At 38.8% G+C, this 17,426-nt stretch overlaps 4 protein-coding genes and 1 long non-coding RNA gene across 5 annotated transcripts; all 5 read right to left on the reverse strand.

Annotated features, from left to right (window-relative positions):
* Positions 1-362: 362 nt before the first annotated feature.
* LOC147473131 (uncharacterized) lies at positions 363-1,325 on the reverse strand. The gene has a single exon (XM_086587780.1). The coding sequence runs from the start codon at positions 1,323-1,325 to the stop codon at positions 363-365; it is 963 nt and encodes a 320-aa protein (XP_086443906.1).
* Positions 1,326-10,229: 8,904 nt separating this feature from the next.
* Positions 10,230-10,988, reverse strand: LOC147473132 (uncharacterized). The gene is made up of 2 exons (XR_015210571.1): positions 10,902-10,988; positions 10,230-10,711 (listed from the first exon to the last, which is right to left on the reverse strand). It is a non-coding gene; the product is annotated as an uncharacterized LOC147473132 (long non-coding RNA).
* An 882-nt stretch (positions 10,989-11,870) lies between these two features.
* LOC147473133 (uncharacterized) lies at positions 11,871-14,048 on the reverse strand. The gene has a single exon (XM_086587782.1). The coding sequence runs from the start codon at positions 13,753-13,755 to the stop codon at positions 12,310-12,312; it is 1,446 nt and encodes a 481-aa protein (XP_086443908.1). The 5' UTR covers positions 13,756-14,048; the 3' UTR covers positions 11,871-12,309.
* Positions 14,049-14,714: 666 nt separating this feature from the next.
* LOC147473134 (uncharacterized) lies at positions 14,715-15,344 on the reverse strand. Its single transcript, XM_086587784.1, has one exon. It carries the CDS (start codon positions 15,342-15,344, stop codon positions 14,715-14,717), a length of 630 nt encoding a protein of 209 aa, XP_086443910.1.
* A 513-nt stretch (positions 15,345-15,857) lies between these two features.
* LOC147473135 (uncharacterized) lies at positions 15,858-17,198 on the reverse strand. The gene has a single exon (XM_086587785.1). It carries the CDS (start codon positions 17,196-17,198, stop codon positions 15,858-15,860), a length of 1,341 nt encoding a protein of 446 aa, XP_086443911.1.
* Between the last annotated feature and the right edge of the window lie 228 nt (positions 17,199-17,426).

The raw sequence follows: 17,426 nt of genomic DNA on the forward strand, positions 1-17,426 counted from the left end.
GCGAACTCTACCGCATCCATTTTCATGTGAGGCCAGAAATATCCTTGTGTGAGCAATCGATGAAATTGCCGTCCTTCCCGGTGAGTGACTTCCACAGTCCCCGGCATGCAACTCTGCCAAAACCTCTTGCTCCCCGGCCGGCCCCAAACATCTCAACAGCGGTCCGTCGAAATTCTTTCTGTACATCACCCCCTCTATCAAAGTGTATCTCTGAGAAGTCTGCTCCCCATCTTCTCTTTCTTTGGGATCATTGACCTCCCCCCCGATAGAAAGTGTTTGATGGGATTCATCCACCCTCCGGTATCCTCCGTTTGCGGTTCCCCGCCCCTTCTCAATACTTGGTTTCTCTAGCCTCCTCACTCTTATAGTTCTTTCTTCTGACCTGGGTATCGCAGAGTGGCGTACGCCTTGCGTGATCTGCATCTGTTCTCTCCGTGACCCAGATGTATGAACCTGATCCTTTTAAATTTTGCCGCTCTCTCGTGCACTATCTCTAGGTACCTCACCGTTCGGTCACACCTAGCCGCGAAACCCCCATTCGCCTGACACACCACCAAATTTGAGTCAGAGTACACCGTCAACTCGCTCACCCCCAGATCTTCTGCCATCCCTAACCCTGCTAACACTGCTTCATATTCTGATTCATTGTTGGTTGCCGCGAACCCCAATTTCATAGACAACTCGATCATATCATTATCCGGCCTGACCACCACGATGCCCACTCCACTGCATGTATCAGTGGACGACCCGTCCGCGAACACTCTCCAGCCATTCCTCTTATCCCATGGATCTAGCAAATCTGGCTCGCTTTCGTATTCAGGTTCCATAACCATCTCCTCCCCCCACATAGGGTCCTCTGCTGGGAACTCCGCCAAGAACTCAGCCACAGCCTGTGCCTTTTTCGCAGTCCTTATTTGGTACTGCACTTCATAAGCGCTCAGCATTACGGCCCATTTTAGGATCCTTCCCGATTTCTCTGCTTTCAGTGCTTGCCTTAGGGGCAGATTGGTCACTACCACCACCGAATGCGCCTCAAAGTAAGGTTTTAGGTTCAATGCCGAGAATATCAACGCCAAAGCGTACTTCTCCACCTTATTGTACGTTGTTTTTGCATTCAACAAGGTTTTACTCTGGAAGTACACTGGCTTTTCCACTTTGTCAACCACACGGACAAGGACTGAGCTGATCGCGTACTCAGTAACCCCTAAGTACAAGTATAATTTCTCTCCTGGCTCTGGTCGCGACAGCAAGGGTGCCTTGCCCAAATACCCCTTCAGTTCTTGGAAGGCCTCCTCGCACTCAGCCGTCCAAATGAAATTCGGCATCTTCCTCAGCAGCCTATACAACGGCCTACATTTGTCTGAGGAGTTTGAAATGAATCTGTTCAATGTCACAACTCTTCCAGCCAACCGCTGCACTTACTTGACATTCTGGGGTGAAGACATCTCCACCAGTGCTCGTATTTGCTCCGGGTTGGCTTCTATTCCTCGATGTGTCACTATGTACCCCAAGAATTTCCCGGTGGTCACCCCAAAGGTGCATTTCTGCAGGTTGAGCTTTAGGTTGTCGTCCGCGAGGGATGCTAAAAGTCTCCCTCAATCCCTCTATGCGCTCTTCCTCCGACATACTCTTTTCCACCATGTCATCTATGTATATTTCAATTCCTTTCTGAACCTTGCCCTCGAACATTTTTTCCCCTAGCCTCTGAAAAGTGGCCCCGGCGTTCTTCAACCCGAACGACATTCTTGTATAACAATAGGTACCGCCCTCCACTATGAAAGCTGTTTTCTCCTGATCGGGTTCATACATTGCGACCTAATTGTACCCCATGGACGCGTCCATGAAAGAGAATATCTTGAACCCCGCCATCCTATCCACTAGCTCGTCCACCCGAGGCATAGGATAACTGTCTTTAGGGCACACTGCATTGACATTTGTGAAGTCGGCGCGCATGCAGACCTTACCATTCTTTTTTCGGTACCGCGACAATGTTCGATAACCACTCCGCGAACTCAACTTCCCGTATTATCCCAGCTACCTTCAACCTTGCAACCTCCTCGCGAATTCCTTCTGCATACCTCGGCCTAACACCTCTCATCTTCTGCCTCACCGGTTTTGCGTCCTCTTTCATGTGTAAGCGGTGGCATACAAAATTTGGGTCTAGCCCGGTAATGTCTTCGATTGTCCATGCGAATACATCGTTATTTTCATATAGAAACCCTATCAGCTTGTTTTTCCACTCTTCCGGCAAACTAGACCCTATTGATGTAAACTTCACTTCCTCTCTCATCCCCACATTTACTATTTCGATCTCATCCAGAGTCTTTGGTCTCGCCGCTGACTCCCTTTCCCCCTCCGTAGGGGCACACTGTAATTGCTATGCCTGCCTCTTCCTTGAGCTCGATGCCTCTCCTTCATCACCGCGGATCATCCTCTTCACTGTCCCATGATGACTGTTCCTCGCCATCACCTGATCACCGTGAACCTCATACATTCCTGCTGGAGTAGGGAATCGGATCACCTGGTAGTAGGTGGACGGCACTGCCTTCATCTCGTGAATCCACCGCCTTCCCAGAATGGCATGATATTGTGACCCGGCGTCCCCCACTTTGAACCGCGAGAACACTGTCACCGGACCAGTTGTTACGGGGAGCAAGAGTTCTCCCAAGGGCTCAGTCATGCTCCCGTTGAACCCATACAAATTTGTCTGTGATGGCCTCAATTGTTTCCTGTCAATCTTCATCTCTTCCATTGTCCCCCTAACAATAAGTCCATCAAGCTTACCACAGATCAACCAACACTTTTTTCACCATGTAATTACCCATTGCCACGGTGATCACCAACACGTCTTCATGCGGGGAGTCAACCGCCTTCAAAACTGCGTCCGTAAACACAATGCTTCCCCGCTCGGTTGTTGATCGTGGAGCGGGTCGCGACTATCCCGATGTTTCATTAACTTGTTGTATGCTTGCAGTCCGCCTTATCCTATCATGGTGAGCATTATGACTCAAAATCTCCCCGCTGAAGATGACGTTGATAGTCCCTATTATCCTCCCTTGGTGTGGCTCTTGCCCCTCTTTACCTTTCCCTGCTGTAAACTCCTTCAGCAAGCCCTTCCCAATCATTCACTGCACCAGCCACTTGAGCGCATAGCATTCATTCGTCTCATGGTTTTGTACTTGGTGGTATGCACAAAACGGCTTTCCTGGTATCTCATCTGGTTTGTTCCGCAGACCTTTATATCCTGCCACATTCCGGATCAGCGGCAAGATTTCACTCAACGGCCAATTCACTGGTGTTTGATCTGCGTCCCGATACAGTTTCCTTTCTCTGTACTCTCTTCTGCTCTCGCTTCTCTCCCTCTCCGGCCGCGAATAATGCCCCCGATTCCCACCGCTTCCCTTGTTCGATGCCTCGGATCTTCCGCGGTCTTCGCTCCTCTCCAGTGACAACATCGCTTTGCCTGGCCTCTTCGTCTCTTTCTGCAGAGTGTCCTCATATCTGATATATTTCTCAACCCTTGGGTACAACTCTTGTAACGTTGCAATCTCATTTTTGGCCACGGACTCATGTACCCTGGTCCCAAGTCGCAATCCCCTCTCAAATGCAATCACTGCAGTTCTTTCATCCAAGTTCTCCACCTTCAGCATCTCCGCCTTGAATCTACACAAGAATTCCCTTACTGATTCCGCGGTCCTCTATCTTACATTAAACAGAGTCGCGATATCTACTACCCGCTTCTTCTGGTGTATGAAGTGGTCCACGAATGCTTGCTCCAACTCTTGAAAGTTGTTTATACTTTTGGACGACAGTCTATAATACCAGTCCGAAGCTCCCCCCCTTCAAGCTCGCTGGGAACATCATGCATCGCAGCCCATCATACCTAGGCTCTTGCCACAACGGCATTTGTTGCCGGAAGTGGTGGATATGGTCCGCCGGATCTCCTGTATCATCATACCTCTCAAATCGGGTGGTCAGGGCCCTCTTTCTCCAAAAACACCCCTCTTTTCTAAAACAAAATAAACTGACAAAAATACCCCTGAAAAATTATCCCAACTCTTTCTCTCTTTACTCTCAGACTCGAACACAAAACCCAACATAACTATACTTTTTACTCTTTCAAATCTAAAACTCAAAATTAACAATCATTCCAACCCGGGTTTCGGATCTAAAACTCAAAATTAACAAAACCCCAAAAATTGAAGAAAAAACCTAAAACTATTCTTCAAGCTTCGCTCAACAACGTTGATGAAATGATTGAAGGAGAGAAACAAGCTTAAAGGAAGCAATGTTCGAATTCTAAAAAAGAAAGAAAGATAATGGTTGGTAGTGAGGCATCAGGAGTAAAGTCACGGGAAGTCACAAATCTGGTAATAATTGTTATCCGCATATGCAATGTAAATTGGTATTAACATAGCGAACAAGAATGCTATCAAAATTCATATTTGCATATTTATGCTTTCATCAGTACTATTTTGGTTTCTATTTTCATATGTAAAAGTTTAGTTGCATAGCTTTATTTGTTGTGTAAATTTGTATTTTCATATGTGAAAGTAAATTTTGAAATGTCAGTTTAACAGATCGACTTATTTATTACAACCCCTTATTGCAACAGGAGGTAAAACCTACTAGCTCTACCAAGGTGTTACGTTCTTCTGCTTTGCCTATGCTAGCACTTTTCCAAGAGTTCAAAGGAAGAATTAGAGATGTTCATATTGCCAAGATGAAATAAACTCCTTTGGGCAACCTTTTTATGGTTTTTGTTGAAGAAAAAGTGGATAAAAAAAAGTTAGAAAAACCAAACCGCATCATAATAAAGTTGTTAGGCAGTTGGTGCAAGGAGAAACATAAGTTCAAGATTGGAAATAAGTTGGTGCCATTAGCTCCATCGGCGTAGGTAACAACATACCAAAGAAAGAAGATCATCATGAAATGATGTGTTGCGTTTTATTGGTGGATAACTTTGGGATACTAATTTTGTTTTAATTATGGACGTAAATCTTTGATCTTTCATGTAATGTCAGTTTGTCTTTGAATTCCGGATGTAACTTTTGGATACTATCTTTGAATTCTAAATGTAATGCAAGAAATGAGCCTGATGAGTTTGTTAGTTTGTCAAATTTTCATAGCTATGTCAGAAAACAGTTTATTAGAATTCATATTTGCATATGTAAATTCATATTTCATAGCCTATGTCACCAGTTAGATGACAGAAAAAATGTATGTGAAAATCAATGTGTATATGTAAATTCATATTTACATATGAAAATGTATGTTTACAATTAATATTTTCATATCTATATTCATATTTACATAACCTGTGTCACCTGTTAGATGTCAAAAAAAAACGTCTATGAAATTTCATATTTACATATGTAAATTTGTATTCACATATGTAAATTCATATTTGCATATGTCAATTCATATCTCCATAACCCGCGTCACCTACCATAACTCAAATGTCAAAAAAAAACGTCTATGAAAATTTAGTGACTATAAATATAGTTTTACAAATGTGTCTATATAACATCAAAATGTAAAATCCAAACAAAAAAAAAAATGAAAGTTCATCGACATCCAACATAAGAAGAAAAAAGATAAAAGATAAATATTCAATAAATTGAATCGTTGAATCAATGAATCGGTGCAGAGCATGTCGTAGGAGTGGAGCCCACTCTTGGATTGTGGTGGTCATAGCAAAGGCGCTTGTTCTTCTTCCTACCTCTTACAGCACCTGTGTTGTGCTTCCATTTCTTGTCTGGTCACACACTAGCATATTTCATATATTCAGTTCCACAAGTATTAGTATGTTGACACTCAAAGTTTACAACGATTTAGAAGTTACAACATAGGAATTATAAATATTTCAACAAACTAGCTAGTAAAACTGTTCATTTTCTTTATATAGCGATTTACAACCCGATTATCAACATAATGTATACCTTATGAATTTGGCATTGTGAATTTGTGATACATCAATCATCATTGAAAACAAAATATTACCGAGATATTACTCAACTAAATATTACAATTTAGTTTGTTTCTTACTCAAGAACATGTCAAAACTCAACCATCAATGACAAATAAGGCATTGTACTAGCCCATTTTCGTTGCACTAAGCACATCGTTCCTTCTTATCCACGATCAACACCTTACAACTTCATCCACATTCCAAACATGGAACAAACCTAGATCCTCCACAGCCGTCACAGACACCACTCCTAGGTTTCGTACTCCTGCCAACCGCATTGAGTAGTTTATTGAGTCTACCTAATTCATTCAGCTCAATCGCCTCATCCACACCTCCTATGTACCTCCCTTTAATAAACAACCTAGGGACACTTACCCTTTCACCCAACATCTCCCTCAACTCATTCAAGAACTAACCATGCAGTTGAGATTTGAATGATGGGGGAGAGAGAAAGAGAAGGATGAGGGAAAGTGTTAACACTAATTGAGAAGGCAACGAATTCAATATCACCAGAAGTTGACCCACATCTTTTAAAAGCAATCAAATATGTGGTTCGTTATTCTCATGACTTAGAAACTCAACTCGCTTTTAATGCAACAAATTGACAAGAGCATAGAAAAATTTAAGGTTGAAATCGGTGTGTTCTTCGCCCTTGTTGCCGGTAAAAAATATTGAGAATAAACCCAACAACGAACGAGTGGTCTGCTGAAAAGATAAAGGGTGAAAAAGGAAATAAATTTTGTTTGGAAATAAAAAATAGACCGAGATTCATTAGTTTCAGAAAAACAAGGAGTTTATTTAAGGGGAGTTTAAAAATAGGGGGTTAAGTGGGTTGGGACTCCATGAGAGAGGTTTAGCATAACAGGTTATGAAGGCACAAGAAATTGGGCTGAAGGCCCAATTTCAATTCAAAACAACTATAGAGGACAGTGTTTTGTGATAATGACTCACAAAACCATTTTCATCAATGAAATAACTCACGAACCCAATTTCTTGATTTTAATAACCCTCAAGGACAAAATAAGTTGGCCCGGTTTATTTTATATTTCTTAAATACCACGTTTACCCTTTCCTGTTAATAAACAAAATTACGAGTGAGAAAACCCAAAACCCCTTTCTTCTCCAACTGACCTGACTTTTTTATTCATGGCGCACCTCATCAAACTACAAATCGAATCCCTTCCCTATTTTAATCAACGAAATTATGAGAGAGAAAACCCAAAACCCCTTCCCTATTTTAATCAAACGAAATTATGAGAAAAAAAAAACCTAAAACCAAAGTCGAGAAATAGACGAAGTTATGCGAAGCTTCAGTTATTTTAAAAAAGTTGAACAAAGATGGCAACCATTATCCAACAAATCAAAAACATTGAATATGAAGTATCACACCATTATCATTTTATCTATTTTTTTTTTTTTATAATTAAACCCTGGTGGATCTTTAGCTCAAATGGGCGAGCACTTTGGAGATATCCAAAGGTGATGGTGGTTCGATTCCACCAAGATCCTCTAAAATTTTAATGTTAATCAAACAATGATTGTTCATTTTTTATTGTTGAACACGTATTGTTCATACCTACATTAAGTATGAACACATATTGTTCATATCTGTTTTTGGTATAAACATTTATTATTCATATCTGCTTTGGGTTCATGTGTTTTTGTTGGTATAAACACGTATTTTTCATATCTGTTTTGGGTATGAACAATCAATGTTCATATATATTTTGGGTATGAACAATCAATGTTCATATATATATATATATATATATCTGTTTTGGGTTCATGTTTTTTAAAAAAACATATATGAACAATCAATGTTCATATATGTTTTGGGTATGAACATTTATTGTTTATGTTTGTTTTGGGTATGAACAATCAATGTTCATATATGTTTTGAGTATGAACAATCATTGTTCATATCTGTTTTGGGTTCATGTTTTTTTGGGTATAAACACGGATGTTCATACCTAAAGAAGGTATGAACAATCAATGTTCATATATGTTTTGGGTATGAACATTTATTGTTCATATATGTTTTGGGTATGAACAATTAATGTTCATATCTGTTTTTGGTTCATGTTTTTTTGGATACATAAAGAAGGTATGAACAATCAATGTTTATATCTGTTTTGGGTGTGAACATTTATTGTTCATATCTGTTTTGTTCATACTTATTGTTCATAGCTAATGTTCATAATTTGGGGTATGAACAGTTATTGTTCATATTTGTTTTGGGTTCATGTTTGCATAGCCACAATCAATGTTCATAGCTGATATTCAGCATGGATAGGTATGAACAATTAATGTTCATATATATTGTGGGTATGAACAATCAATGTTCATAACTGGATCAATGTTCATACATGGATAGGTATGAACAATGTTTGTTCATAGCTCAAATAGGTATGAACACTCATTGTTCATAGCTGATGTTCATAATTGGGGGTATGAACAATCAATATTCATAGCTATTGTTCATATATTAGTTGAACAATCATATGGATAGGGTATGAACAATCAATGTTCATAACCGGGTTGTTTTAGTTGGGTCGGGTCATTTATTTGTTTTCTTCAGGGGTATACTTGACCTTTCATCTACCCGAGCCATTCTTATTTCGCGTCAAGGGTAAATTTGAACTTTCATCCACCCGGTCCTTGTGAGTGATTACAAAAATAATGTGTCCTCTAAAGTTCCTCTTTCAACCGATTTGTCCTCTAGAGTCGCTCCCTGATCATCAGGGGGTGTGAGCCGCATTTCTTGCTTAATTAAATAACAGAATTAGGCATATCTTTTAAATATTGCATTGTAACGCCTCTCCTAAAACACGTTGCCTTTTGAATTCTCAAAGCAAAGGCCTTGTCATCTAGGAGAACATCACAATGCAACTTTCTAAAGCTTGCTCCCAGAACACATTTCTCTATTTTGAACTGAAAAACACAACCTAATTGATTGAATTATTAATACCGGAAACTGGCTCAGATACATTGGTCACGAAGGAGGCACGGCATGTATCACAATACACCTTTCCTTGTACATACAAAGTTTCTTCACCATAGGCAAACCCAAGGAAGGAGACGAAGATTGCAGCAATGAGGGGAAGAACAGCCTGAAAAGACTTCGCCATTTCTTTGTTTCCTTTTGTGTGTAATAGGACTATTGTTAGAGAATTCAAACAAAGGGTTTTCTTTCGAGTTCTGGTCTGATCATGTGCTTCGACATGGTAACCTGTTATGCTGACATGGTTACATGATCAATCCAAATAGTAAGTCGAGAAACTTTACTTGACCGAGTTTTTCATTTGGATCTGATTGGAATAATAACTCGCAAATAATCTGTTTGTGATTCTTTCAGGATTTTGAACTTATGACTAGGTCCCCAAATATTGACTATCGCTTATATAATTTTTCCAAGTTTTCTTACAGCGGGATCTAATTTTTCATTTTTTTGATACATTCGGATTTATACCTCCCCACGCACTGATGCTGATGCAGAGGGGATATGATGGGAAAAGCAACATGTAACCCTTTTGCTCTCTGACTACTTGAAGGTATGGAAAAACTACGTGGAACAGTCAAACGAGGTATGGGGAACGGAGATGCTCTATTTGATGTTGTGGAAGGCAATTTAACAGTAAACTCCTGACTTCTGGGGTCCTAATGGGGAAGAGTGACCAAAAGGTCTGGTTGATGCTGAACTGACAGGAGGCCTAGGAAGCTTTGTGAAGCTCACTTATTTTTAGTGAAGAGATTAAAGGAGGCGATGCACTTGGAGATACTCTTGGAGGGGATGATGCACATATTGCAACACGTGGAAATGCTCCAGAAACCAGCTGCGGATGTTCTGTCGAGGTAATAGGACCACTAGCAGATGAAACAGGTTTCGAAAGTTTGGGGGGTGACTGACCCCTCCGACCCTGTATTCATCCTTGTGGACATCTACTTCCACTTCAAGGAGTAATCACATTCATGACCCATATCTTTAACTGGGCTAATCAAAGGCATAGGCTGATTCTAGAAATAGGCAACCGTGCTGATGCAACTGTGTGTGTAACTGTGTATATATATATTTCTGGGAAAAAAATATATAATAAACAAGAGCAGTATACAAAAGGATTCATGCAAATGCAAAATTCTGTAAAGTACGGTATCAAAGCAAGCTTAATTCTAAAAATTACATAATCGAAAAAAATAAAGCATAACAAATCCAATGATCAAAAGATAACTGCTGATTGAAGCTAAGTAATACCAAAAGAAGTTCTGAAAAATAAGAGGTCCAGCAGTGTTATTGCATACTGCATATGTAACAGAAATCCCAAGTCTAACATATCAACATGGAAGACACTCACCTTTACCAGAATTACTTAATCTAATAAAGTGAGTTTCATGCCTTAAGGAACCGACCTATTCAAGAAACACACATCAAAAGTCTTTATAATCAGTTTCTTCGAAAAGATTAAAAAAAAAACAAAGCAATCACAAACTTAACGAAAATCCCAACAATATCAGCTGTCCCTCGAGGCATGTTCAATTTATGGAAGCTAAAGGGCAGAGTGATCCACAAAGTCTAGTAGGCTAGCCTGGATTTCAAACTCATGATCATGGTAGGAATCTTCAAAAAGAAATTTCGTTAAAAAGTTTCTAACTAATGAGCCATCACTCAACACGCATAACAAAGCCTTTATTCGTCAATCAACAAGAACTTCCGAAGTATACTTGTTCTTGCATCATTTTGTTCATCTGCCAAAAGCCCAAAACATAATTTAGAACCATAGATGTAATCCCTGCACTCATTGACACTTCTTACTCATTTCAGTAACAAATTGCACTGCCTTATGAATATCCTTTTCCATGAAAAATCCCTTAACTATAATATTGAATGTTTAAGGAGCAGATATCTAGATCGTACAAGGAGCAGTTAGTATTATACCTCTGAGAAGCATAAGTTTCCAGTTCAACAATTCCAGTTCTCCACAAATGTGTCCTAGGGAAGATAAATCCATCCATTCGACTTTTTATGCGCATACCACACAGACATGAAACTTCACAGGAGAGTGGAGAAATTCAAGGAGATTCCGGTCTTTGGTGGATGCTTTTAAGAAGGAAACAGGGCGACAATCATATAGAGTTCAAAACCTGAGAAAATCAGCTGTCCTTGGAGGCATGATCAACAAAGTGGTCACAACTCTTTAAACATGGACTTCAAAAATCATCACCATGGTATGAATCGTTGAAAAGAAAGTGCGGTCATTTGGAGCAACACCATCGTTTAGCAAAGAACTCACTTTGTGTACGATCTAATTGTATCCTACAAACAAAGATAAGATTTGTCAATTCTTTCTTTAACACCTATGCAGAAGAGTACTATGTTACACGGACACGCAGTATAATAATAAAAATCTGGGTTGGATACGTACCCATGTGTCTGTGTCGGACACGACACAAACATATATTGTATGTGATATACCTCATTTTTTTATATTTCACCGTGTCAGACAATTCTTATCTGTGTCGGATATGGACACACCGTATCAATGTAATTTAGGAAAATTAGGCATCGTAAACTAGATCCTAATTAATTAGTTTTGGAATTACAAGTACACTAGGGAACCAATTTAATATAAATAAGAATTAACTTGGAAAGAATTTTTCTGCAAGAGTAAATTCACCTCGAGGCTTTCAAACGCATCCAAGCAATTGGTGAGGAAAGATATAATGGATATTACAAAATAAAAGAACCTATCGATTGGAAGAATTTAAAACTTACGAGAAATTCAAGAAAGTGGCTGGACAGTACTTGTACAAGAAAAAAGCTGTAGGCCAAGGCCCATGCTTTTTGTGAGCTTGAGGTGTCTAGTCCCCCATGCTTCCTGTGCCGGCTGTGCGTATATACTTTTGTGAATACACCATAGCAAGAACCTTCAAAGATGGATAGTGAATAGATCTGAGGAGAACTTCAAGTCTTTGGTGGATGCTATAAGAAGATAACAGGGTGACAGTATAGTTCATAACTTGTGGATATCCACTGTCCTTGGAGGCATGATCAAAAGCAAAGGAACGGAATGATCCTTGAAGTCTAGTGGGTTAACATGGATTTCAAACTCATCAACATGGTATGTATAATGTATCTTTAAAACGAAATTTCCTTAAGAAGTTTCTAGCACGTGACCCATCAATCAACACAAAAATATAACGCCTTTATTTGTCTCTCAACAAGAACTTGCGAAGAATATATGTACCTTCATCATTCGGTTCATCTGTCACAAGCAAATTCAATATCATAGACATAGTTTCTGCAGTCATCGAGAAACCCCTATCAATCATTTTTTCATGAAAGTTTAGTGCCATTTGAGTATCTTTTTCCTTGAGAAATCCTTGAACATGATATTGAATGTATAGTCATCTAGAGATACACCCCTCATTTCCATCTCAATGAACAAACTTTGAGCATCATTGAGCATTCCCTCCTTACAAAATCCATTGATCATTGTGTTATATGTTATGGTGTTGGGCAGCACCTCTTTTGAAGAAAGGTTGTAAAATAGGTCTTTTGCTTCCAACAAATTTCCTTCTCTGCACATGTGGTGAATAATACTGCTATAAATCACAACATCAACTCTTAACCCATTTCTTTCCATCGAATGAATCAATTCCATTGCTTCAGAAAAACCACCATTAGCACCCAAACTTTCTATTAAAGTGCTATATGTGACAATATCTGGACTTTGCTCATGAGTTTGCATGTCCTCAAAAATCTTCTTCGCATCCACAACTCTCCCAACCTTACATAGGCCACCGATAAGCGTGTTGTATGTAACAACGTTAGGATTCACTTCCTTGCAGGTCATATCGTTAAAGACTAGTATAGCCGCATGAACTCTCTTAGCCTTGCAATAACCATTAATCAATGTGCTATGGCTAACAATATCGGGTTCCAGACCAGCATTCACCATTAAATCAAAAACATTTGCAGCCTCTTCCATTCGACCCTGCAAACAACACCCATCCATCAAAGAGTTGTATGTGATAGTGTCAGGTGCCACATTTCTTTGAATCATCTCCTCTAATAGTTGATATGCCTCATTAAGCCTCCCTTCTTTGCAATACATATCCACCAAAATATTGTATGTTGTCACATTTGGCCAGATTCCTGGACTGATCATATCATGTAACAATTCATTTGCCTTGTTCCAATTACTGGAGATGCATAGGCCACAAATCAAAGAATTATATGTGATGACATTAGGTGTTATACCTCTTTGAAGCATCAATTCTAACACCTGAAGTGCTTCACTGGTCCTACCCTCATTGCCAAGGGCATCGACAAGAATGTTGAAGGTTACTACATTCGGTGAGATGCTCCTTTTGGACATATCATCAAACAAGCTCAACGCTCTTTTCAGTTGACGAATGCTGCATAGTCCATGAATTAAAGAGCTATAACTTACAACATCTGGGACAACTCCTCGACCAACCATTTCCTGAAAGAGATTGAAGGCATCATACACCCGGTTTTCCTTGCAAAGACAGTCAATGATCATACTGTACATATGGATGCCCGGCTTCAGCTTTTCCTTTGAAGGGCAGTATCTGTATTTAATGATTTGCAGAACCAATTGATGACAACCCCATAAGTGACTACATTGCATGGATATCGATTTGCCACCATTTTGTTGAACAATTCCAAAGCTGGTGCGGCATTGCGTTTCAGGAACATTCCCTTGAGAAGTATTGAAAGTAACAGCATCGAGTTGAAAGCCACGTTTCAGAATATTCCCCAGCATAGAACAGTAGCAATTGATCTACTTGGTTGGACTCATTGTACATAGATAAAACAGTAGAAAAGTGTTTGGTCTTGACAAGGACTCCTAACAGGAATCAACTCATTAAACAAACCCAATGCCTCGTCATGCTCAAGTGTTGCTGATTTACAACGATCTCTTACTAAGTTTACTAATAAATGAATGGGGTCACTATCGACACAAGTGGGAGATGAGCGGTGTTGTTGACGTGTAGTAGTGGTATTGGGTTTGTAGTAGTGGTACCCTGAAAAAAAAATGCCAACAACGAGTACCAGATTCAGGGTGCGTTTGTTGAAATGAACGTTCTTACAATCTTACTACTTGCGTGTAAAATATCGGTAAATATGGCTGTAACTGGGTGCATTTAAAATATCGGTAAATATGGAAATGGGAAAATTTGTTAGAGAAACCCAAAAGATGTTAACATCGCCACGAAAAAAAATATCGGCAATTGGGAGTTTTAACTTTGTCGGAATTTCTCTTGGTTTCTCCCAGGTATTGTGTTGCTCGTGAGGAGTATTCATGCATAGCAAGTATGTAGTCTCACAAGTGAGGCTCAGTATCCATGCATAGCAAGTATTTCGGTAGTTCGGCGGATCTATGTTTTCACTCCCATCAGTTTCTATTAAAATTTCTTTTCCTAACCCTCCCTCCCACATTCCAATCCCCCATTTATTTGTCTTCGTCAGGGGCGGATCTAGGATTTTAGATAGTAGGGGGGCTGCCATGGAGTTAACCTTTAAAGATTTTTTTATGAACCAATAATCAATGTATATAGAAAATTATCTAAATATCTATTTGAGTTCATAATTAGCTAGCATTGATAAACAAAAGAATTATATCTTTTATTACCTTATCCAAAATGGATAAAATACTATTTTCACTATAGACCTAGACAAATATAACAAAGAAATGTGCAAGAATAACATAGCACATTAGCATCACACTAGTGACCTGCGTGGATTCTTATCAAATACATCTATTATTGCATCCAAATCAACTTTTTTAGCAAATTTTCGTTCAATATAAATAGTCATGCAATTTGCAAGAAATTCATCCCCCATCTTATTACGAAGTCGTGTTTTGAGCAATTTCATAGCTGAGAATGCTCGTTCTGTAGTTGTCGTGGAAACAAGAAGTGTCAAGACAAGACGAATCAATCTATCAATCAAATAATAGATCTTGATCTTTCTTGTTTCAACTAGTCTTTGACATAATTCGGAGATGGTAGACAACTTCTGAAAAAGAGGATGCTTGAGCACATCAAGTTTGTAATGTTGCAGTTGACTTCTCAAATGATGTATCTCTTGTTTCGTAAAGTCTCTACAATAAAACTTTTCTGCGAATTTGCAAATGTCATCAATGCTGAAAGACTTAAAAGCATCTTTCGGATCCAAAGCAGAACTAAGATAAAGAAGCTCTATTATTTCTTCTGGAAATCTGTTATTTAATTCCACCAACTGGTAATCTATTACAAAGATTAAATAACTTCGGCGATAGTGATGCTCAATCAGAATGTAATCTTTCTCACGGCAAGAACGATTTGTACCCCATGTGTCGAAAGCACCCATATCGTATATCAATGTCATGTTTTTTTCAAAACAAAATCACATCACTAAGGAAAGCTTCCCTCGAAGAAGATCTTCTTAATTCTTGAAGAAGTGCTTTACTAGAGATTAAGCTTATAACATTTAAAATGTCTTGGGACTTTTCTTGCGTGGCTTTACACAAGACATTAGTAATTCCCATAGTCTTATGCAATAAATGAAAAAAAAAAGACAAACTCAAAACTTTTCATTACAAGAATATCACCTTTAGCTTCCCCGGGCATAGAGTTGCTTGACCCGTTCTTCATGACACTTTCAAGAACTATACAAATTGAATCAAACATCTCTTTTCAGGGCTACAAACCCGAAGCAAAATGAGAACTCCATCTAGTATCTCCTCTTTCGTTGCAAAGTAGAAACTTGATTAGCTCCTTTTCCAAGAACAAGTTCACCACTAGCTACCAAACTTATCAATTTCATTTTTCCGAGTATCTTTCAACTCCCTTTTGCGGCAAACATGAAGATTAACAATAGAAGTCAACTTGGAAAAAAAAACAACCAAATATCAGAAACATCTTTAGAAGCCGCAACTAAAGCAAGTTGTAGAAGATGTGCAAGGCAATGCACATAATATGCATATGGACACTCCTTCAGAAATAATGCCTGTAATCCATTCCATTGACCACGCATATTGCTAGCACCATCATAACTTTGACCTCTCATATTTATAATATGCAAATTATGGCGAGCAAGGATATTGCATATAGCTTCTTTCAAAGTTAAAGCGCAAGTGTCTTTAACACCAACAATACCAAGAAAATACTCTCTAACAAAACCACCTCTATCAACAAATCTTAGGACAATATTCATTTGCTCCTTGTTTGAATTATCTTGTGTTTCATCAACAAGGACACAAAATTTTGCATCACTAATTTCCTCACGAATTCTCTCTCTCACTTTATCGGCATAAATATGCAAAAGTGTCTTTTGAATTGAATGTGAGGTATATGTGGCATTTCTCGGAGCATCTTTTAATAATTCTGCAACCTTGTCACTCAACATCGCTGCAAATCCCAACACTCCCTTGAAATTTCCACCATTTTTCGACTTTTTGGACTCGTCATGGCCTCTAAAAGAAATCCCTTGTAGTGCAAGAAATTGAATACACTGAAGAATAGCTTTGACTAGCAAACGGTTCTTAACAACCTCTTCTTTAGATAATGTATTTAACACATTATCCATATGTCGAGAAGGATTCATGAAATTTTCACAAGCTATCATCGCCAACCTATGAGGTGAGCATGGACCTCCTTCATGTTGCAAAAAGGAACACTTCTTTCCATTATTAATTTTCTTCCAACATTTAAAACCTTCAACAATGAATGCAGGACGCTTCGGCGGATTTGTTTCAAATATAAAACATGGAAAACAATAAGCTCTATCCGTATGGAGTGAGTACTCTAGCCAAGGAAAGAGTGTGAACCAAGAGGAGTTGAACCGGCGAGTTTGCTTTCCAAATATGGTGGATGGGTACTCTTTCTCACTGAGTTCAAGTAACCAACACCCCTTTCCAAGAAAAGCTCGTCGAACATCATCTTGTTGATTAACCGGGTAATTATATATTGGAGTACGTTTACCCAGATCACGTTCAAATAAAGATGTGGAGTCAACTTCTTCAACACTAACTCTTTGGGCTTGAGGAGAAGGTTCAACTTGCTCAATTTCAACAACTTGAACTTGTGGAGGTTGGTCATCTCTATCAAGTCTTGAAATATCAAGACTAGATGTAGAAGTTACATCATTTCTTGGGGTGGCATCTTTGGGTTTAAAGAAGGAAAACATGGTTTTAATTTTCTTACGAGCTTGATGTTTAGACATTCTTACAATCTTACCTAAGATAAATCATAATAATTTCGTAATCAATAGATTGCTCTATATTAAAAAACAAAAAAATATATCACAATAATAACTACAATAATATTCAACTAATTAAATAAGACCAAAAATTAAATGACAATATAATATTCCAACATAAACTACAAGTTAACAATGCAATAAAGTAGAGAACACATTAGTATTTGAAAATTGGAAAACAAAAATGAAATA

This window comes from Coptis chinensis, unplaced genomic scaffold, assembly GCF_015680905.1.
Source record: "Coptis chinensis isolate HL-2020 unplaced genomic scaffold, ASM1568090v1 utg4543_pilon_pilon, whole genome shotgun sequence".
Taxonomy (NCBI): domain Eukaryota; kingdom Viridiplantae; phylum Streptophyta; class Magnoliopsida; order Ranunculales; family Ranunculaceae; genus Coptis; species Coptis chinensis.

Coding starts and splice junctions, on each gene's coding strand:
- LOC147473131 (XM_086587780.1), bottom strand. CDS start 1,325: ATGCCGAATTTCATTTGGACGGCTGAGTGCGAGGAGGCCTTCCAAGAA.
- LOC147473133 (XM_086587782.1), bottom strand. CDS start 13,755: ATGCTGGGGAATATTCTGAAACGTGGCTTTCAACTCGATGCTGTTACT.
- LOC147473134 (XM_086587784.1), bottom strand. CDS start 15,344: ATGGGTGCTTTCGACACATGGGGTACAAATCGTTCTTGCCGTGAGAAA.
- LOC147473135 (XM_086587785.1), bottom strand. CDS start 17,198: ATGTCTAAACATCAAGCTCGTAAGAAAATTAAAACCATGTTTTCCTTC.